The sequence below is a fragment of the Ursus americanus genome, chromosome 24 (genome assembly GCF_024610735.1).
Source record: "Ursus americanus isolate L20-20 chromosome 24, mUrsAme1.1.p, whole genome shotgun sequence".
In the NCBI taxonomy this organism is placed as follows: Eukaryota; Metazoa; Chordata; class Mammalia; order Carnivora; family Ursidae; genus Ursus; species Ursus americanus.
Window position 1 is genome coordinate 22,731,027 of NC_142150.1, and position 16,576 is coordinate 22,747,602.

General features: G+C 39.0%; 1 protein-coding gene across 1 annotated transcript in view; it reads left to right on the forward strand.

The window, feature by feature from the left end:
- Window positions 1-16,080, forward strand: part of IFTAP (intraflagellar transport associated protein) — a 56,077-nt gene extending 39,997 nt beyond the window's left edge. Inside the window, 4 exon segments of the mRNA XM_087854754.1 lie at window positions 1,081-1,147; window positions 12,021-12,160; window positions 13,177-13,287; window positions 13,289-16,080. Of these exon segments, the coding sequence (XP_087710880.1) occupies window positions 1,081-1,147; window positions 12,021-12,160; window positions 13,177-13,287; window positions 13,289-13,444 (474 nt within the window). The 3' untranslated portion in view covers window positions 13,445-16,080.
- The last annotated feature ends 496 nt before the right edge of the window (window positions 16,081-16,576 follow it).

The following is a 16,576-nucleotide window of genomic DNA, read 5'->3' on the forward strand; positions in this document are numbered from 1 at the left end:
TAACAGTTTTGGTATTGAAACCATTGTGGGGAAGATAAATTTTTGCTGTCTCTTGGATGCCAGGAAAGAACTGCAGTGATGTACTTATAAGCAATGGAAGCTACCATTTTTAAGTCATATGTAAGAGCCATGGTCTGGGACATACAGCTAGGGGAAGAAGGACCCAGGCTATGTTTTGAATTCCACTTATGAGATCTAAATTTGTAATTTTATGGTATTTTGTTATGAATACATTTTAGGTCATGAACGTAAAAGGCATTTCAACATTATGCTTTTACTTTACGAGGTCTCCTCTGTGCCGGTGGTGAAATCATTTTCTTATTTACACTCTTTGATATTCACCTGAGAGGAATTAGTTCGTGTCTGAAATGTTACTGTTCCATTAATCTGAAATGTCTCATTGTCAGCTTGCTGGGGAAAGCAGTATTCCACGTGGAATAGTCTTTCATTGAAATGCTGCTATTGTGTCTGCAAAGGTCATTTGCTCTGCTTTTTACCTTTGAAGTAATTTTCGGTTTTATTTGCTCGAAAGAGAGAACACTTGATTTTTGGTCATGCTCACCTCTCTTGCGATTTACCTGGGGCAAGATGATTTTGTCTCAAATGAACCTTTCTCTTCTGCTTTCTTTAGTTTCTTCTCTCTGACTCTTTAGAGTGAAAAGCCCATTATGGTAATAGCCAGACCCACCACCATCATTTGCTTGAGAAGGAAAAGCAATAAAACAAAAACAAAAAACAGAGACACTGTTTTGGACTGTCGCGGTGGTGGTATATATCCCGAAGAGAATCTGGGAACAAAGTCCCTTTTCAAAAACTCCTCAGACTGTTCTTTCCCTTTCAGTATAGAGATCTTACTATGGTGCCTACAAAATCCAGGCCAATTTCCAAATTTACTGCTTCTTTCAGATGTCTCTGGGAAAGTACAGTGAACACAAAGACCTTTAGCTGGGACTCAAAAGTTAATGAGAAAAGTGGATTCAGTTGCTCACTTTGAATGCTGTGGAAGTGGATTCATTGATTCTTGATTGCACTTTTTCTTTAGGTCTAATATACATAACAATGATGTTAATCCTTTTCTAGGTAGACAATTTCCTAGATTTAGAAGATTTGGAGGAGGATGAAGAGACTCAGCCCCAAATGAGCAAGGGTATGCTTTCTGTTTCCTCTCTATGCTGCTTGACCTCTTTCCAGAAACTACACGTAAGACTTTAGACGGCTTTTTTTTTTTTTTTTTTTTTTTGGCAGGCCCTACTTGCACCTTCCCTGACTTAGGGAAAACTACAGTCGGGCAATTTCTTTTTCAGTAACAAAGATTTCAGCCGAAAGGTCAAAGCCTGTTGAAGGTTGTAAAGTCTTTGGTCTAAAAAGAAATAAAGGTACCTTCCCCCACTCCCCCGTATGGTTGAATTTTGGATAATTTTCTCAAGTAGAGCCATTTGAGTCAAACCCTTATTTCTCAGAGGCACCATGTAAATTGAGTTATTTTTGAGTGATAGGTAACATATCAATTGATCATAAAAATAACAGAATTCATCATCAAATAAAAAAATAAAATCAAAATTTTTACTTTTATAAATATTTATGAAATATCTAAGCCAAACACTTAAGTCTAAAGACATACTGTAAACGTTTCTTCGGGGCATTTTCCCAATTGAACTGGGCTGGGAGAAGCTTAATGCTAGTCCATTAATGTTTATGCAGATGAGGCCTTTTTCCTTTCCTGCTTAACATTACCGTGTAAACACAAGTATCCTTTGTTGCTCAAAAGACCTTTGAAATATGTTCAAAATTAGAGTTGTTTGTTTTGAAAATTCTCATTCCTAATTTAATGTGCAAGAGTATCTCAAAGTTGATATTGAAGGTTAGGGAAGGGGCTGTTTCCCTTTGCGGTTTGGTTGCTGGTGTTGAATTGTTGTTTACAGTCTTTAGGTAATCATGAACATGGGTGACTGTGATGATTGTTGGGGAAGGTGATTTGTTTATAATCACACAGAAGTGACAGTGCTGGGTGTTGTTGGTTTGGGGATGGCTCTGGCTTCTCTGGTTGCCCAAATTTGAGAGGCTTTGGTAATTGGAAGCAATTAACATTTTTATTTGGCTTCCAAACATTACATTACTCCATTGAAGGGATTGTTTCTCATGCACTCTATTAACCAGTAGACTTTGCACAGATATTTTCCTTACTTACTTGGTTTAAGTGAGATCAGAGATCTAAAGGAATCACATGCTTCAGGGAGAGGTTCTCTTAACTTTAAAACCCCAGACAGCTCTGAATTTCTCTATGTGAACAGCTTAAGGGGTCAGATTGGTTCAGAAGGGATAGCTAAGGACTTATCAGGAAGCTGAGTTTGTAGAGCAAGCACACTATTTTGGGGGAAGAGATGTTGAAAATGCAGAATCCTGGCCTATTCCTAATAGAGAGTCTAATTCAGAAGGTCGTTGGTGACAGCATTTTTCACCACTACCCCGGGGGATTCTGATATAGTTGTCTGTGGAAGACACTTGGAGACAAATGGTTCTGGTCTGCATGTAGTACATTTGCAATATAAATTAAATTTTATAGGAAGGCGCAAAAGTGTACGGGTTGGGCATTTTTTTCATGGCTTACATTTCTTGCTCCCTGCCATTAGTGAGAAAGTCTGTATATTGGCATTAACCTACATAGGCAACAAATCTGATTATGGTTATATTAGTCTTTCAAATGCCCTTTTTTACCTTTTCCATTATTTTCACATTGTTTTCTTTAAACATTGTTTCAAGTTGTGTTTTTTTTTTATTACCAGATCTATTTCTTTAGTTAAAAAAACAGCATAAAAACATCTCACTACTATGATTTTTCCAGCAATCAGGTAACAGGCAGTGTTGCGTTTGTGTATAAGAGGTTGCTGAGGCTGAGCCAGGTCTCCGTAGACTTGAATGAGCTAGTCAAGCCCATCCCACGTGTAAAATAATGTGGACAGTCTGGACTGAAAAGCAACCCAAGCTTCAATGATCTATTCCAATTACTGAAAAGACCACCAGGGCTTCACAATTTGTATAATGCAAGTTCTGGGTCATTTGAAAGGAAAAAAATTAGTTTGTGCCAAGGCGAATTTTAGTTTGGGCCTAATTTGTATTACACTTCAGGAATGTGAGCAGACAGCAGATATTTATATCCGATGGGAAATGTGACATTTTAAATAGGCAAGTTGCTTGTATAATTTTGGCAGCTGAGAGGTTTACTGATGAGATCCTGTTGTTATTGTTTAAGCAACAGATTTGCCCAGGGCAACAAGGAAGAGAGCGCGTATTGTTTTTCTATCACTGATTTTATTTGTTCACCTTGTTTGCTATCGTAAATATTCTCCAAGATTCAGGAGCGTGATTCTTTCCCAGGATTCGGCTTATCATTTTGGTGGCCCAGGCAGAGACAGCTTTTCCCAGGAGCCAGCCTAATGCAGCTGAACCGAGCAGTTGTCTGAGGGTAACATTTGCCACGAAGTTTGGTGTCCCGTGTTTATTTGACATCAAGTTAACCACTTTTTCCTCCTTTGAATTCAAGGTAGGGTAGTTAACCTGATGGTGACTGTCAGGCCCCAGGCTGTTATCCAGAAAATGATTATTGGAATAGGTATTAGTTATTATGCTGAGGCCTCAGAGCAGGAAGAATCTTCTAGACGTCTTTATTTATTTTTTCCCCTCAGTTGGCCGAGCCTGTGCTCTGGCTGAGTGCAGTTGACTGAAGAGAGTCTTTTGAGGTCTTATTCTCAGAATCATACCATCTTATACAGGTCTTTTGACTGGTGGTGGGTGTGCTTGTGTTGTGGTTGATTGTGTTGGGTGAGAACAGATGACTGACCTCTGTGTGAAGATTGCCAGCCTTATTTAATTTTCATTTTCAAGCTGTCTGGTACTCCCAATTCTAACGAAGGCATCAGTCACCTCTTTTTAAAAAAATTATTTCCTTACCTGCAACTTTAAGCAGCTTTTGCAGCCAATGAATGGCCTGGGACTCTTATTCAACAGACATGTAACAACTATGACTGGAGCCTGGAATCTAATGAAGGATAAACAGATCCAGCTTCTGTCCTCATTGAACTCATTAACCAGACATTAACCAGATAATCACTAATAGAGGATTATAAATTGTTCTAGATCTCATGAGAACATATGGCAGGGGAACTTAAATTTGTCTGTGGGATCAGAGAAAGCTCTCTGAGAGCCTGAGATCTAAAGCATGAGTAGCTGAAGGTCCTGAGCTCAGAAACACGTATTTCAGGCAACTTATGGTTTAGGCCTTTTGTTTATTTTATATTTAGTACTGTTAAAAATCATTCTTTCAGGGACGCCTGGCTGGCCCAGGGGGTTAAGAATCCGACTCTTGATTTCAGCTCAGGTCTTGATCTTAGGGTCTTGAGTTCAAGCCCCATGCTGGGCCCCATACTGTATGTGGAGTCTACTTAAAAAAAAAAAATCATTCTTTCATTGCCCAGAAGATCACTGAAAACATTGAGAGAGAAAAATCCTTCCTTCAAAATGTTCCCTTATCCCTCTTCCTCCAATTTTCCCCCTGTTCCTCCAATTTTTGTATGTGCAAACTTATCTATCTATGAAGGCCCAGCTTGAAAGCCACATCAACCACAAGGGCAAACTGTCACCCGATCCTCACAATTGTGCAAGGAAACTTCTGCTCCATTCCCGAGAAGAGCACAGAATTGGGAAGATAATTCTGCCCTTTCCAAATCCTTTGTCTGTTTCTCCCTAAGGGAAATGTAAGGCTTTATCTACTTACAGAGATTGAGAAAAGAAACTATGTATTTATGGATCAGCCCCTTTCTTTCTTCTTTCGGGTTCATGCTGTTTGGAAGATATAGATCTTCTCCTCTCTGTCTGTGCCATTTTTCTAATAGTAGACACACTTAAGATGGGGCCCATACCTACCTTATTCAGTGGTACTCAAACTTAGAGACACAGTGGCATCACTTAAAAAAGAAATTAGATTTCTTGGATCCTGCCTTGGCAGATTCTTTTTCAGTAGTCTGGTGTGTGTCTGTTTTGAAGCTTCTTAGGTGATCCTCCTGTGCAGGTGAGGCTGGGAACCATCTCTAGGCAGATATCTGGACGCATTGCTCTCTGAGGGCCGACTTGAAGGGCTCTAGTGGTGATGTGAAGCAGTTCTTATACCTGGATGGATCCGAGTCAGCTGTGTGCACTTTCTGTCAGGTGGGATCCCGAGGTCTAGACTTGTAGGAAAGTTTGATACATAAGAAGCCTAATTGTGACTGCAGGACAAGCTCTATTTTCAAATTCAGCTCTATTAGTTGTAAAGCTCATGTTTTAATCCTCATCTTTCTGACTTCTGTATATATTTCTCTTTTGTTTCTATACTTGAAGATAGAGGGATATGATTTATTATCACTGTCAAATGCAAACCCAACCCAATGAAGTAAGTCTTCCTTCATCTTCCCCATCTTCTCCTCCTTTTGCACTTCCATTTTTATTTATTGTGCATCTTTTTCCTCAAAATAAATGTTAGTTAATGTGTCCCTTGAAACAGCATATGGTTTACATATATGCATCTATACACACACGTTCTAAAATTTTCCCTTTTATTGGGAGTATTTAGTTCATTTACACTTTTGACTTTAAACCTGGTATCTTATAGCTTTGTGTTTTCTACTTGTCCTGCCAGTTTTATGCCTTTTCCCCCCTCTCATTTCTTGCCTATTTTAGATTAATCAACTATTATTGTATTATTTCATTGCCCACTATTTTTGCTTGGTTGAGAATTCTAGGTTTGTAATTATTTTCTTTCAGTATTTTACAGATGATATTCTATTCTTTTTTGATGTTAATTGTTAAAAACTGTTGAAAACCAGATGTCAATCTGGTTGTTGTTCTTTCAAAGATAATGTATTTTTCCTCTTATTTGGCTGCTTTTATACTTTTCTCTTTTGTTTCCCCAGTAATTTCACTATGCCTTGGTATTATTTAATTTGAATTTATTTTGTTTGGATTTTGTAGAGATTCTTATATGTATTGGGAAATTCTCAACACTTGTCTTTTTAAATATTACTTGTGCCTTGAACTTTTCACCATGTCCCATATATCTATCTTTTGTGTTCTTTTCCGCATTTTCCATCCTTTTTAATTTCCTTTCTTGCTTCAGTTAGAATATTTTCTACCATCAGGGCGCCTGGGTGGCTCAGTTGATTAACCATCTACCTCCAGCTCAGGTCATGAACTCAGGGTCCTGGGGTAGAGCCCCATGGCCACCTCCCTGCTCAACAGGGAGTCTGCTTCTCTCTCCCTCTGCTTCCCCCCCCACCCCGCACTAGGGCACACTCTCTCAAATAAATAAATAAAATCTTTTTTAAAAAAAGAAATATTTTCTACCATCTATATTCCAGTTCACTAATTCTTTTTTTTAATTTTGTCTGTCTTCTGGTACAGCCATCAATATTTCAGTTATTTTAGCTTTTTTTTTTTTTTTTTTGAGAGACAGAATGGGGGCATGAAGGGGCAGGTGGAGAGGGTGAGAATCCTAAGCAGACTCCCTGCTGAGTGCAGAGCCCAATGTGGGGCTCTATCTCATGACCCTGAGATCATGACCTGAGCCGAAATCAAGAGTCAGACACCTAACCACCTGAGCCACCCAAGCACCTCTCAGTTATTTTAGCTTTTAAAAGAGATCTGGAATATCTGTTTTGAGAGATTTCAGTTCTGTGCTGATATTCTCCATTTTTAATGTATTTTTTGGGGAATGTATTAATCAGATATTTTAAAGTTCATGTCTTATAATGCTAATACCTGGGATCTCCTGTGGGTCCATTTATATTATTCATTTTCCTTTTGATTTCATGTCTTTGTATACCTGTAATTGTATACAAATTGTAATTTTTGTTTAAATGCTGAACGTAGCATATAAAATATGTAGGGTCTGGATGATGTTATCTTTTTCTAGTGTAGCTTTTCTTTAACATTTTGCTAGCAATTAGAGTAGTAATAGATCACCTTCATCCAGTCTGGGGTTGGGCTGATTTAGGACTGGATTTAAGGCCTTGTGGGGGCTACTCTACTTTTAGTTCTTGCTTACTCCTAGGGTGTAGCCCTTCAAGGTAAATCATAGCACCACCTTCTTGGAGGCCCTGAACTCTGATTTTTGTCTTCATAGTACTGTGATTCTGTTGGTAATTCTGCTAAACTTCTCAGCCTCTTAACTTCTCTCATCTTTGCATTTCGGCTTCTCAGCTTCTCCTTGCAAATCAGTAAATGCCATGAGTTGAAAAGCATCTTAGACTCTTGGACTCACTTCTCAGTACTTTCCATCTCTCTGGGATCTTGGCCGCTCAAGTCCTGGGCTGCCCTGGTAGCTCACCAATGCCTTTAAGTAGTTAATTTTTTGGTAATGTATCCAGCTTTACTATTGTTTTTAGTGGGTTAGACTGATATTAGGTAGACCAGCAGACCCCTGGGGATGTGGTCTCAGAACTCCTAGGGAAACCCCAAGGTCTGGATGTCAAATGTGCTGGTGTTTGTACTGATGTAGCAAAAGCAAAGTGGGTAAAGATGCTGGTAGCTCAGTGCAAATCAAGGTTGTGACACAAAATTGTACTAGTAGTCATTGTAATCTTCACGGTCATGAATTTGTAATTAAAATGAATGCTAGAGGGGCACCTGGGTGGCTCAGTCGGTTTAGCATCTGACTTTGGCTCAGGTCATGATCTCAGGGTCCTGGGATAGAGTCCCATGTCAGGCTCTGTGCTCAGCAAGGAGTGTGTTTCTCCCTCTGCCTCTGCCCCTCCCCCTGCTGGTACCCCCCCAAACAAATAAATAAAATCTTTAAAAAAAGATAAAATGGGTGCTATTTTCCATTGAAAATGTTCTTGATGAAGTGGTAAAAATTATTAATTTTATTAAATCTTGATTCTTGAGTACACCTTTTTTAATGTTCTGTGTGCTAAAATTGTAAGTATGCACACAGCACTTCTGGGGCGTTCTGAAATACTGTGGTTGTCTCATGGAAAAACACTTGGGTGATTGAGTGGTATGCTGAGCTAGTTTTTTTCCCCCCCTTACTTTCATGGAACAACATTTTTACTTGAAAGAATGACAAACTATAGTTCTCAGAATGAAATAAGCCTGTCTCTTCAAGAGAGACACTGGTAATGTTCATTGCTAATGATAAAATTGGCAATGGATCAAGTGAAAATTCATTTTTGGAAAACTTGTACCCAGTACTGTGAGCTTGACAGCTTCCCAATATTTAATGACTTTTCTGATAAAATTGGTGATGTTAACTAATGTGATCTTTATACCGTATAATGAAATGGGTCAGCATTTGGAAGATCTACATAAAACAGTGAACCAGTATTTTCTACATGACCAATTTATGGTGTTACACAATTATGCATAGGAGAAAGATCCATTCAATGTGTAAGATAGACCAATGAATTTTAATGTAACAGTATGAGAAATTCACTGGAATGGTTTCAGATTGCACATTGAAACTATTTTTAAAAACTTTGTCATTTGTCAAGATCTGGTATAGCATCAAAGAAAAAGATCTACAATTATATAAAAAGACTATTAAAGTACTCCTCTCTTTTCCAACTTCATTTCTGTGTGAGACTAGATTTTCTTCATTGACTTCAACTGAAACAGCATATTCCAAAATTGAATGCAGAAGCACATATAAAACCTAGCTTTTTTTCTCTTGAGGCAGACGTTTACAAAATATAAACGTTTAAAATGTTCAAAAAATGTAAGACGTTTAAAAAATGTAAAACAGTGCTTTCTTCCCCCATTTTTTTGTTTTCAGAAAATAGATTTTTCATAAAAATATTTATTTTAATATATAATGGTATTATTGTCAATGATTCAATAAACGAATATTTGTAAATTTGTCAGTTTTAATTTCTAATATGTGAGTATTGATTGATATAACCCACATAAACAAAAGCTCTTTGGAGTCTTCAAAAATTTTTAAGAACAAGAACCAGTGAGATGGACTATCACAGCAGAAAACTATGTGTTGAAGAGGCCTTATTACCAAAGCAGTTCTTATCTGTATTCTTTTTGGTCTTGGGGAGTGACAAAAATTACAGAAAATTTTGGCCATTTCTACATGGCAACAAAGGAACAGATGGGTTAGTGTTTATAAATATGCCAGGCAGATTAAATATTGTTATCTAAATTATGAGATGTCAGGTAGATTGCTTACTTTTTAATGTTGTATTAGATTATGTGGTTATCACTTTGACTTGTGATTATTGACCTAATATGGAAAGACAAATGGCATAAACACATAGTTTGTAAATGTTGAAATTCTTATCATGTAGTTGAGAAAGAAGAGATTGGAATGTTTTCAACCAGTCTTGCCATCCCACGTGAAGATTCACTTTTGAGAGATGGCTTGACTCTGCAGTGCACATCAGCCAAGATAGTGGTATTTAGTTAAGATGAAAACAAGGCCTTTGGTTGTTTCAGAAACAATAATTAATAAGATCAGAGTAAGTTACATCAAGCATTTCAGTTTTGGAGAATTTTACACAGAACTTCAGAAATTCCATTCCCCCCACTCCATCAATGAATACAATCATTTTTCTCTCTGAGAGCATGTGAGTATATAACTAACACATGTGTATAACCTACACGTGATTTTAAAATGGCTGAAAGATAAGGTGGCCTTCTTCATAAAATACGCCTTACCAGACTATTCCTGTACGTATTAGTTTCACTCTTTTATAAATCTGTCCTCTTTAGGGCTAAAGCTGTTCAATTTTATTCTTGATTATTCTCAGATTGATTTTATGTGTGAAAATGTTACCCCTGTAACAGAATTTAGTGTTTGAGGGTAAGGACTGTATATAGTTTACTTCATCCACAGTGTCCTATTGGTAAGTAGACTCTTGATACTTACTGTTCAGTTTAAAAGGTGAGATGCGGGGACTTCATTTCCTGTCTCAGGTATTTGTTGAGAATTTGCTCTGTGTCAGGTGCTGTGTTAGGCATCAGTGAATATGCATTTGTGCATTTCGCTTTTACACTGAAGAAACAAATGACAAGAATTTAAAGTGTGGAGGAAACTGAATCTTACTGTTTTGAGGGAATTGTTCCCATGGCAGTAGAATCTTTATGAAAGAAACCATTTTTGTTGAAAATCCTACCTTCTCTGCAAACATATCAGGGAGGCAAAGAGTTTCAGCATAGGAATTAGAGAGTTGTCCTCCTCGATGCATAATATTGTCAATCAGATTTTAAATAGCTCTGAAAGCAGAATTGATTTTGATTCACATTTGAACTGATGTCTGCGCTGGCAGCCAGTGGTCTCATAGGTACTGATTTTCGCACAAAGAGGCCAGAACCTTTCTCTTTTTGCCTTTGTTGTTGGCAGGCCCCTGACCAGGCTGGTATCTGTCCTAGGTAGTTACACCAGGGAGCTCAATGAGGGAGTTGGCTTTGAGCTCATGAATAGATATATCAGAGAGCCAATCTTTCCATCAACCTTATTGAGTTTAAAAATATTACTTCTCTGGGTATAAAATGTTTAAGTGTACTTAATACTGCCTAACCATGCTAATGTGCTGTGGTAGTGACATTTCTTGGCTCTGAGTTCGATTAATCTGATAAACTTAAATAATTTGTGTAATGAAATTGCTTGTTTAAAAGAAGTTCATAATGTGACGTTGTGGGCAGAGTACGGGCTCTGCTGACAGACTTCCCGGCTCTGACACTTTCCAGCTGTGGCCCCTTGAGTGCGGTTACTCTCCCTGCTTAGAGTTCCTTGCCTGTGAAACAGGAAGTAATAGTGCTGTTGGGAGGATGAACTGAATTGATGCCTATAAATGGCAGCTCATATAAGTGTTGACTATTGTTTTTATTTCTGCTAATTAGGTCGTATTTTAAGGTTCCAATAATTAATCATAGTGGAAGTATCTTCTTCACGATACCCCTACCCACACACAGATTCAGTTTCTAGGCTATGTTCGTTCTATTGCTGGAGTCCTAAGAATTTTGTAATTAATGTGTTTTGTGAAGGTGTTATTTGCAGTGGTGAGAGACATATTTCTAATAAGTTTCAGTTTTTGAATATCAGTACCTGCTTAATTATCTCCCTATACATGCTGCCATTGGCAACAGCCAAGGCATGCCTGTTGTTAATTAATCACTTCCACTGAGAACTTAATTAGTGTCTTCATTAGGATCATCATTGAGTAGCAGGCAGCATCGTCCTGAACCAGCTGCAAGTTACTAGCCAGCTCCAGCAGCCCTTCTGGTCCTATGAAAGCTTGGATTGACGAGGAAGCCTGTTGTGCTTCTATTTGTTTTTATTTTACGTCCCCCTTAAAGAAAGCTATGGAAGATCCGATGGTGATGCCCCCATGTTCTGTCACACACGCAAAAATAAGGCAACAGATCCACTTACAATGGACAGATCAGAAAACCCAGATTGGTTATTGAATTCTTGTCATGGTGCTAAACAAGCTGGAAACAAGTTGTTGTTTGCAGCCTCGAACATCAGATCATGAATTCTGCATATGACAGAGTGCTTCATTTTTCTTCTGGAAGTTAAAGTTCTTTCCTTCTGGCATCACTGTTTTTTAATATATATATATTTTTGAAATATTGCCACAGTGTTACAGGATGAATTCAGCACTTCATTTCCTTTCTTCCCATCCCTCGGGAAAATATGGAAAATGAGGCAAAGGTAACATCTTGCCTTATTTTCCTATAGAGGTAGAAATTGGGTTGGGGGTGAGAGGCATGATCAAAACAGTTCCTAGACAATCCTTCCCGACCTTTTGGATGGAATGTGACCTTGAGACAGGAAGATAAAAATAAATGCACCAATGGCGTCTTTTTTATGGAAAAGGGAATCCCTTGGGTAAATCCCCAAATGAGGACAGGCATTGTGAAACGAACCTACTTCACTTGAGCATTTTTACTTCATTCTTTTGACTACTATAGGCTTGTAGGTGACTTAGGTCAGTTGTGAACTTGGCGACCTTTTGCCAAGTGAAACGTTTTGTATCCAACAGATTTGCTGCTGCTTCCAGGAGAAGTGGAGGAGGACATCTTCACCTGCGTCCCTTCTTACGTTCCTTCTGTGGCCCAGCCCTTCGCCCCTGCGGTAAAGCCAGGGCCCTCTGTGAGAGGAGCAGACAGACAAACGGAAGAGGTACTCCATAGCTGGTTCAATCAGTATTGAAATTGCCTTGATTTCGTAACCTGTCCTTTCAGAGAAATGCTGCTATATCTTGTACTTTTTTATTTTTCTTAGATTTGGGAAAATTTAGAATTCATGTTGCTTAATTGAGTCCCTCTGGCTGCCATCTATCTCTAATGTGTAGATTGCTTTTTAAACACAGAGCAATTATGTTTTTATGTGGAAACTATTTTTGTTTCATGATGTATTCTATGCTACAGGACAGTGTTATCTGGGGACTATGCAATAGATTCTCTCTTTTTGTCTGGACCTGCCATTTTTTTTTACTCTTCTTTCCAGGGTCCTATAAACATCTTGTATTGGTTAAGATAAGGCCCAGCTATTGCCATAGAGAATCCCAAAAGTGAGTCCGTGGCTGAAAGGAGATAGAACTTTATTTCTCTCATATAACAGTCTATGGAAAGCCTTTATTTATTTTTTTTAAATATTTTTTTATTTATTTGTGAGAGCCAGTGAGAGAGCCCTCACACATAAGCAGGGAGTGGGGTAGGGGCAGAGGGAGAGGGAAAAGCAGACTCCCCGCCGAGTGGGAGCCCTACATGGGGCTCCATCCCAGGACCCTGAGATTAGGAGTTGAGCCAAAGTCAGATTCTTAACCAACTGAGCCATCCCAGCACCTATGGAAAGCCTTTAAAGTGAGCATTTGCTCTGTTCCCTGGGGTCATCAGGGGCCCGGGTTCCTTCTCTCTGGATCTCCACTGTGCCTTAGGACATTGTCCTCTTGTGAATGTTCCAGTTCAGGTCACTATCCTACCTGGAGGGGCAGCAGAGAAGAGCATGGGAGCTTCATGTTTCCCCAAGGCTTAGGACTCAGGACTCTTCCTTTCTGCTCAGATTCCACTTGCAACCACTTAGTCACAAGTTCCTGTCCAGCCATTGGGGGCGCTGGGAAGTGTCATCTAGCCAAGCACTTCACAGTCAGGGCGTGGGATCTCTGCCATGCCTGTACTGTCCCATGGCACATCTAGAAAGTCAGCTTTTGTCATGGTCTGCAACTCTTCTGCATATACTCTACAAACGCACATGAACCAAGGCTGCTGGTGGTGTTGGGTCATGACCTTGATCACCCTGCTTACTCCCAACATAAAAGCATATCAGGCACAAGAAGTTGTGAAGGGCTTTTTATTATTGCTTCCTAATAAACCCCTAGGGATTGCTTGTTTGATTATTCAGGTACTACTGGTCTTGTCACTTAAAGATATTCTGTTACGGAAGCAGTCATTCAATCAAAGGTAATCCATACATTTCGATTTTAAATTGCCTCTTTCTCATAGAACTTTTGTTTACAGACATCACAGGAGTGTGTCTAGGATGCTTGCAGGCTTATATTAAACCCCTGAATTGGTTACCAGATAAACTGGTAGGGACAGCCACTCTTCAATGTGCTCTTTGAGTTACAGATTGCTTTCTCTGAGTAATAAGAAACTAAAATTGCAGTGTTATTTCTGGCAGGAATCAGTTTCTTTTAAAGACTTGTTCATGCTCTTGACTTCAGTTTTGACTATACAAATTGCTGGACCAGCCAGTGGTCATGGCACCTAGTGCCATTATAGGAATTGTTATAAAATTGTTTCTGTTGATGGGTTAAAAAACTGAGTGATTCCTAGAATCCATCAAGTAGCCAGTAAAAATGCAGGTTAAAACCTTGTATATGATTGTATCTTTAAAAGTAATATCAATTTCTCCCCTGAAAATGTGAACATTTTTAAATGTTGGAATCAAAATGATATGAACAAATTCTGTGTTGGCAAACTTAATGAAACAGAGATGAAGAACTTTTGCTGTTTTTTGAATACCTAGAATATCTTGGTTGGGGTTTTTATTTCTAACCACAATTTGTTAGAGAAACATTTCAGAACTGTCTAGAATCCTAATACTGTATCAACTGCATCTTGGTTTAACAGTATCAATCTTATTTTAAAGCACTCACTGCCAGTAAAAGATCATAATAATCAATTTCTAGCAAATATGTCCTGTAAGGACCAACCAAGGGGCAATTTTGGGCTAGATATGGTAGCTGCTTTCTGTGATATCAGTCTCAAAGATGAAAATGTATCCTGGATGTCTTGACCTCCTCTTAATAGCCTAAGAAGAGGCCATGACTTCCTGATACAGATTAGACCATTTAATTTTTTCCCTAATTTTATCGCTGGAGTTTTATACATGTGCATCTTCCCCTTAGAGTCAACCATTTGCCAAGAATCTTCCATTTTTCCATTTGTGAATAACTTCTTGCCTTAATAATTCTGTCTTGATGAATTTTGTGACAGCTTTATAGATCAAAAAGAATCTACATTAAGAAGATGAAAAATTGTGTGTTCCTCCTCTCATCCTTTTCCCCCACCCCTAAATCATTGAAGAAACTTTTGTGGTATTTCAATGGGAGATCTCCTGTTTTTCCAATTCGTAATGGGACTCTAAATTTTTTCACCTATAAAGACGGTTTATTTACTATATTACTTTGTAAGATAGCCTACAGCTAAATGCTGCTCTTATTGATTTGAGCATTAGTTCTGTTTTCTTTAATTTGCCTGTGTGGTACTATGAATGAAAATGATTTCTCTGGTAACAGGGTCTCTCTTTGAATAAGTCACATGAGCAATTTTAAGGAAACTCGCCGTTTTCTAACAGTGTGCAAATTCTATTCCCTGAGAGGCTACAAAAAGATTTCAATTAGATTTGAAATGAGACCCCTCAAATCCACATATTTCTCTCAGCTCCTTAGGCAAAAATAACAAGTTAATAACTTAATTCACAGTTGTTTTCTTTTTAGTAGCACGGGATTTGGTTTTCCATTGCACAAATTCTTCTCTTTGAAATAAATCAGAATTTCAGTTTGTAATCCCAAAGCCTTGGAGTCGTACAGCTTAGAACCCTGAAATGAACCTAACTCGAAGGAAGAGAATTCCCAGCGTGTGCCGTAGTAGCCAAGAGCCGAAATACATACATAGAATTGCAGCTTTACTGTATTTTAAAAGCTGCCATTTCGAAGATCGCAGTGATGTCTTCTGAATTGCAGTGTACATGTACTTTGGATTACATATGTGGCCCTTGTCTGGGAGGGCTCTGAACTCACCAATGTGTGTCTTCATAAGCTTACTTAATTAAAAAGCAAAAAAAGTGGGAGGTAGTGCCGAGTTCCGTGCTGTGCATGTGGTAGACATGCGATAAATACTGAATGAACAAATAAATAAACGAAAAACCTCATTACCCACTGAGAGTGTGTTTCTCATGTAACACCACGGTCAGGGTCATTCTGTCTTTTCCTCTTTATTGGTTCGTTCTCCTCAACATGTGAACATGTTCAAGTCTCCCATCCTTAATGAAATGAAGTAAAACAAAAGGAAAGGAAAAATAGCCTTCTCTTTACCTCGGGCCCTCTTGGGCTACTGTCTATTCTTCTCCCTCTGTTCTCATGTAGACTTCAGAAACTATTAGACTTGACTCTACTAGTTGACTCTGCTTCCTTTCCCCTCATTCCTCATTCAGTGTACTGCAGAACGTCCTTGGCTCCAGTCACCTGCCTGGATATATTCAGAAGAAAGGTACCAGTTACTCTGTAGCTGCCAGATCCCAGTGGACACTTCCCAGTCAGCGTGGATGGAGCCCAGTGTGGGGCTCGATCTCACTACCCTGAGATCTCGACCTGAGCTGAAATCAAGAGTTGGATGGTGGGGGCGCCTGTGTGTCTCAGTCGGTTAAGCGTCTGCCTTCGGCTCATGTCATGATCTCAGGGTTCTGGGATCGAGCCCCACGTCGGGCTCCCTGCTTGGCAGGGAGCCTGTGTCTCCATTTCCCTCTGCCTGCCATTCCTCCTACTGTGCTCTCTCTCTCTCTGTCAAATAAATAAAATAAAATCTTAAAAAAAAAAAGTCGGACGCTTAACCAACTGAGCAACCCAGGCACCCCTCCAGTCTTTATTTTAATGGATCGCTCTACTGTGCCTGCCCCTCGTGGTCCACTGGTTCTCACTTTACTGCTTTCCTCAGATTCTTTGTGCATTTCTCTGTTCTTTCCATGTCTTCTTTGGGGGGTTCCCTCCATCCGTCCCTTATGAGTTGGTGTTGCTCAGTGTTCTGTGCTAAACCTCTTCCCACTTACATACTTGGATCCATTTTCATCTCTAGATTACTACCTTTTCTGCTTGTGTCTCTGAATCTGTATCTTTAGCTTCAGACCTTTCTCAGAGCTTCAGTTTCCCGTTCAGTTGCGTGTTGTTATCTCTATCTGGATTCCTTTGAGTACCTTCAAATCAACATGTTCAAAACTGAGCTTGTCTTTCTTTACCTGCTTCCCTTCATGCATTCTTGCCTTTCCATATCCAAATCAGTCATCAAGTGCTGCCAGTTTTACTTTCTGATATTGTCA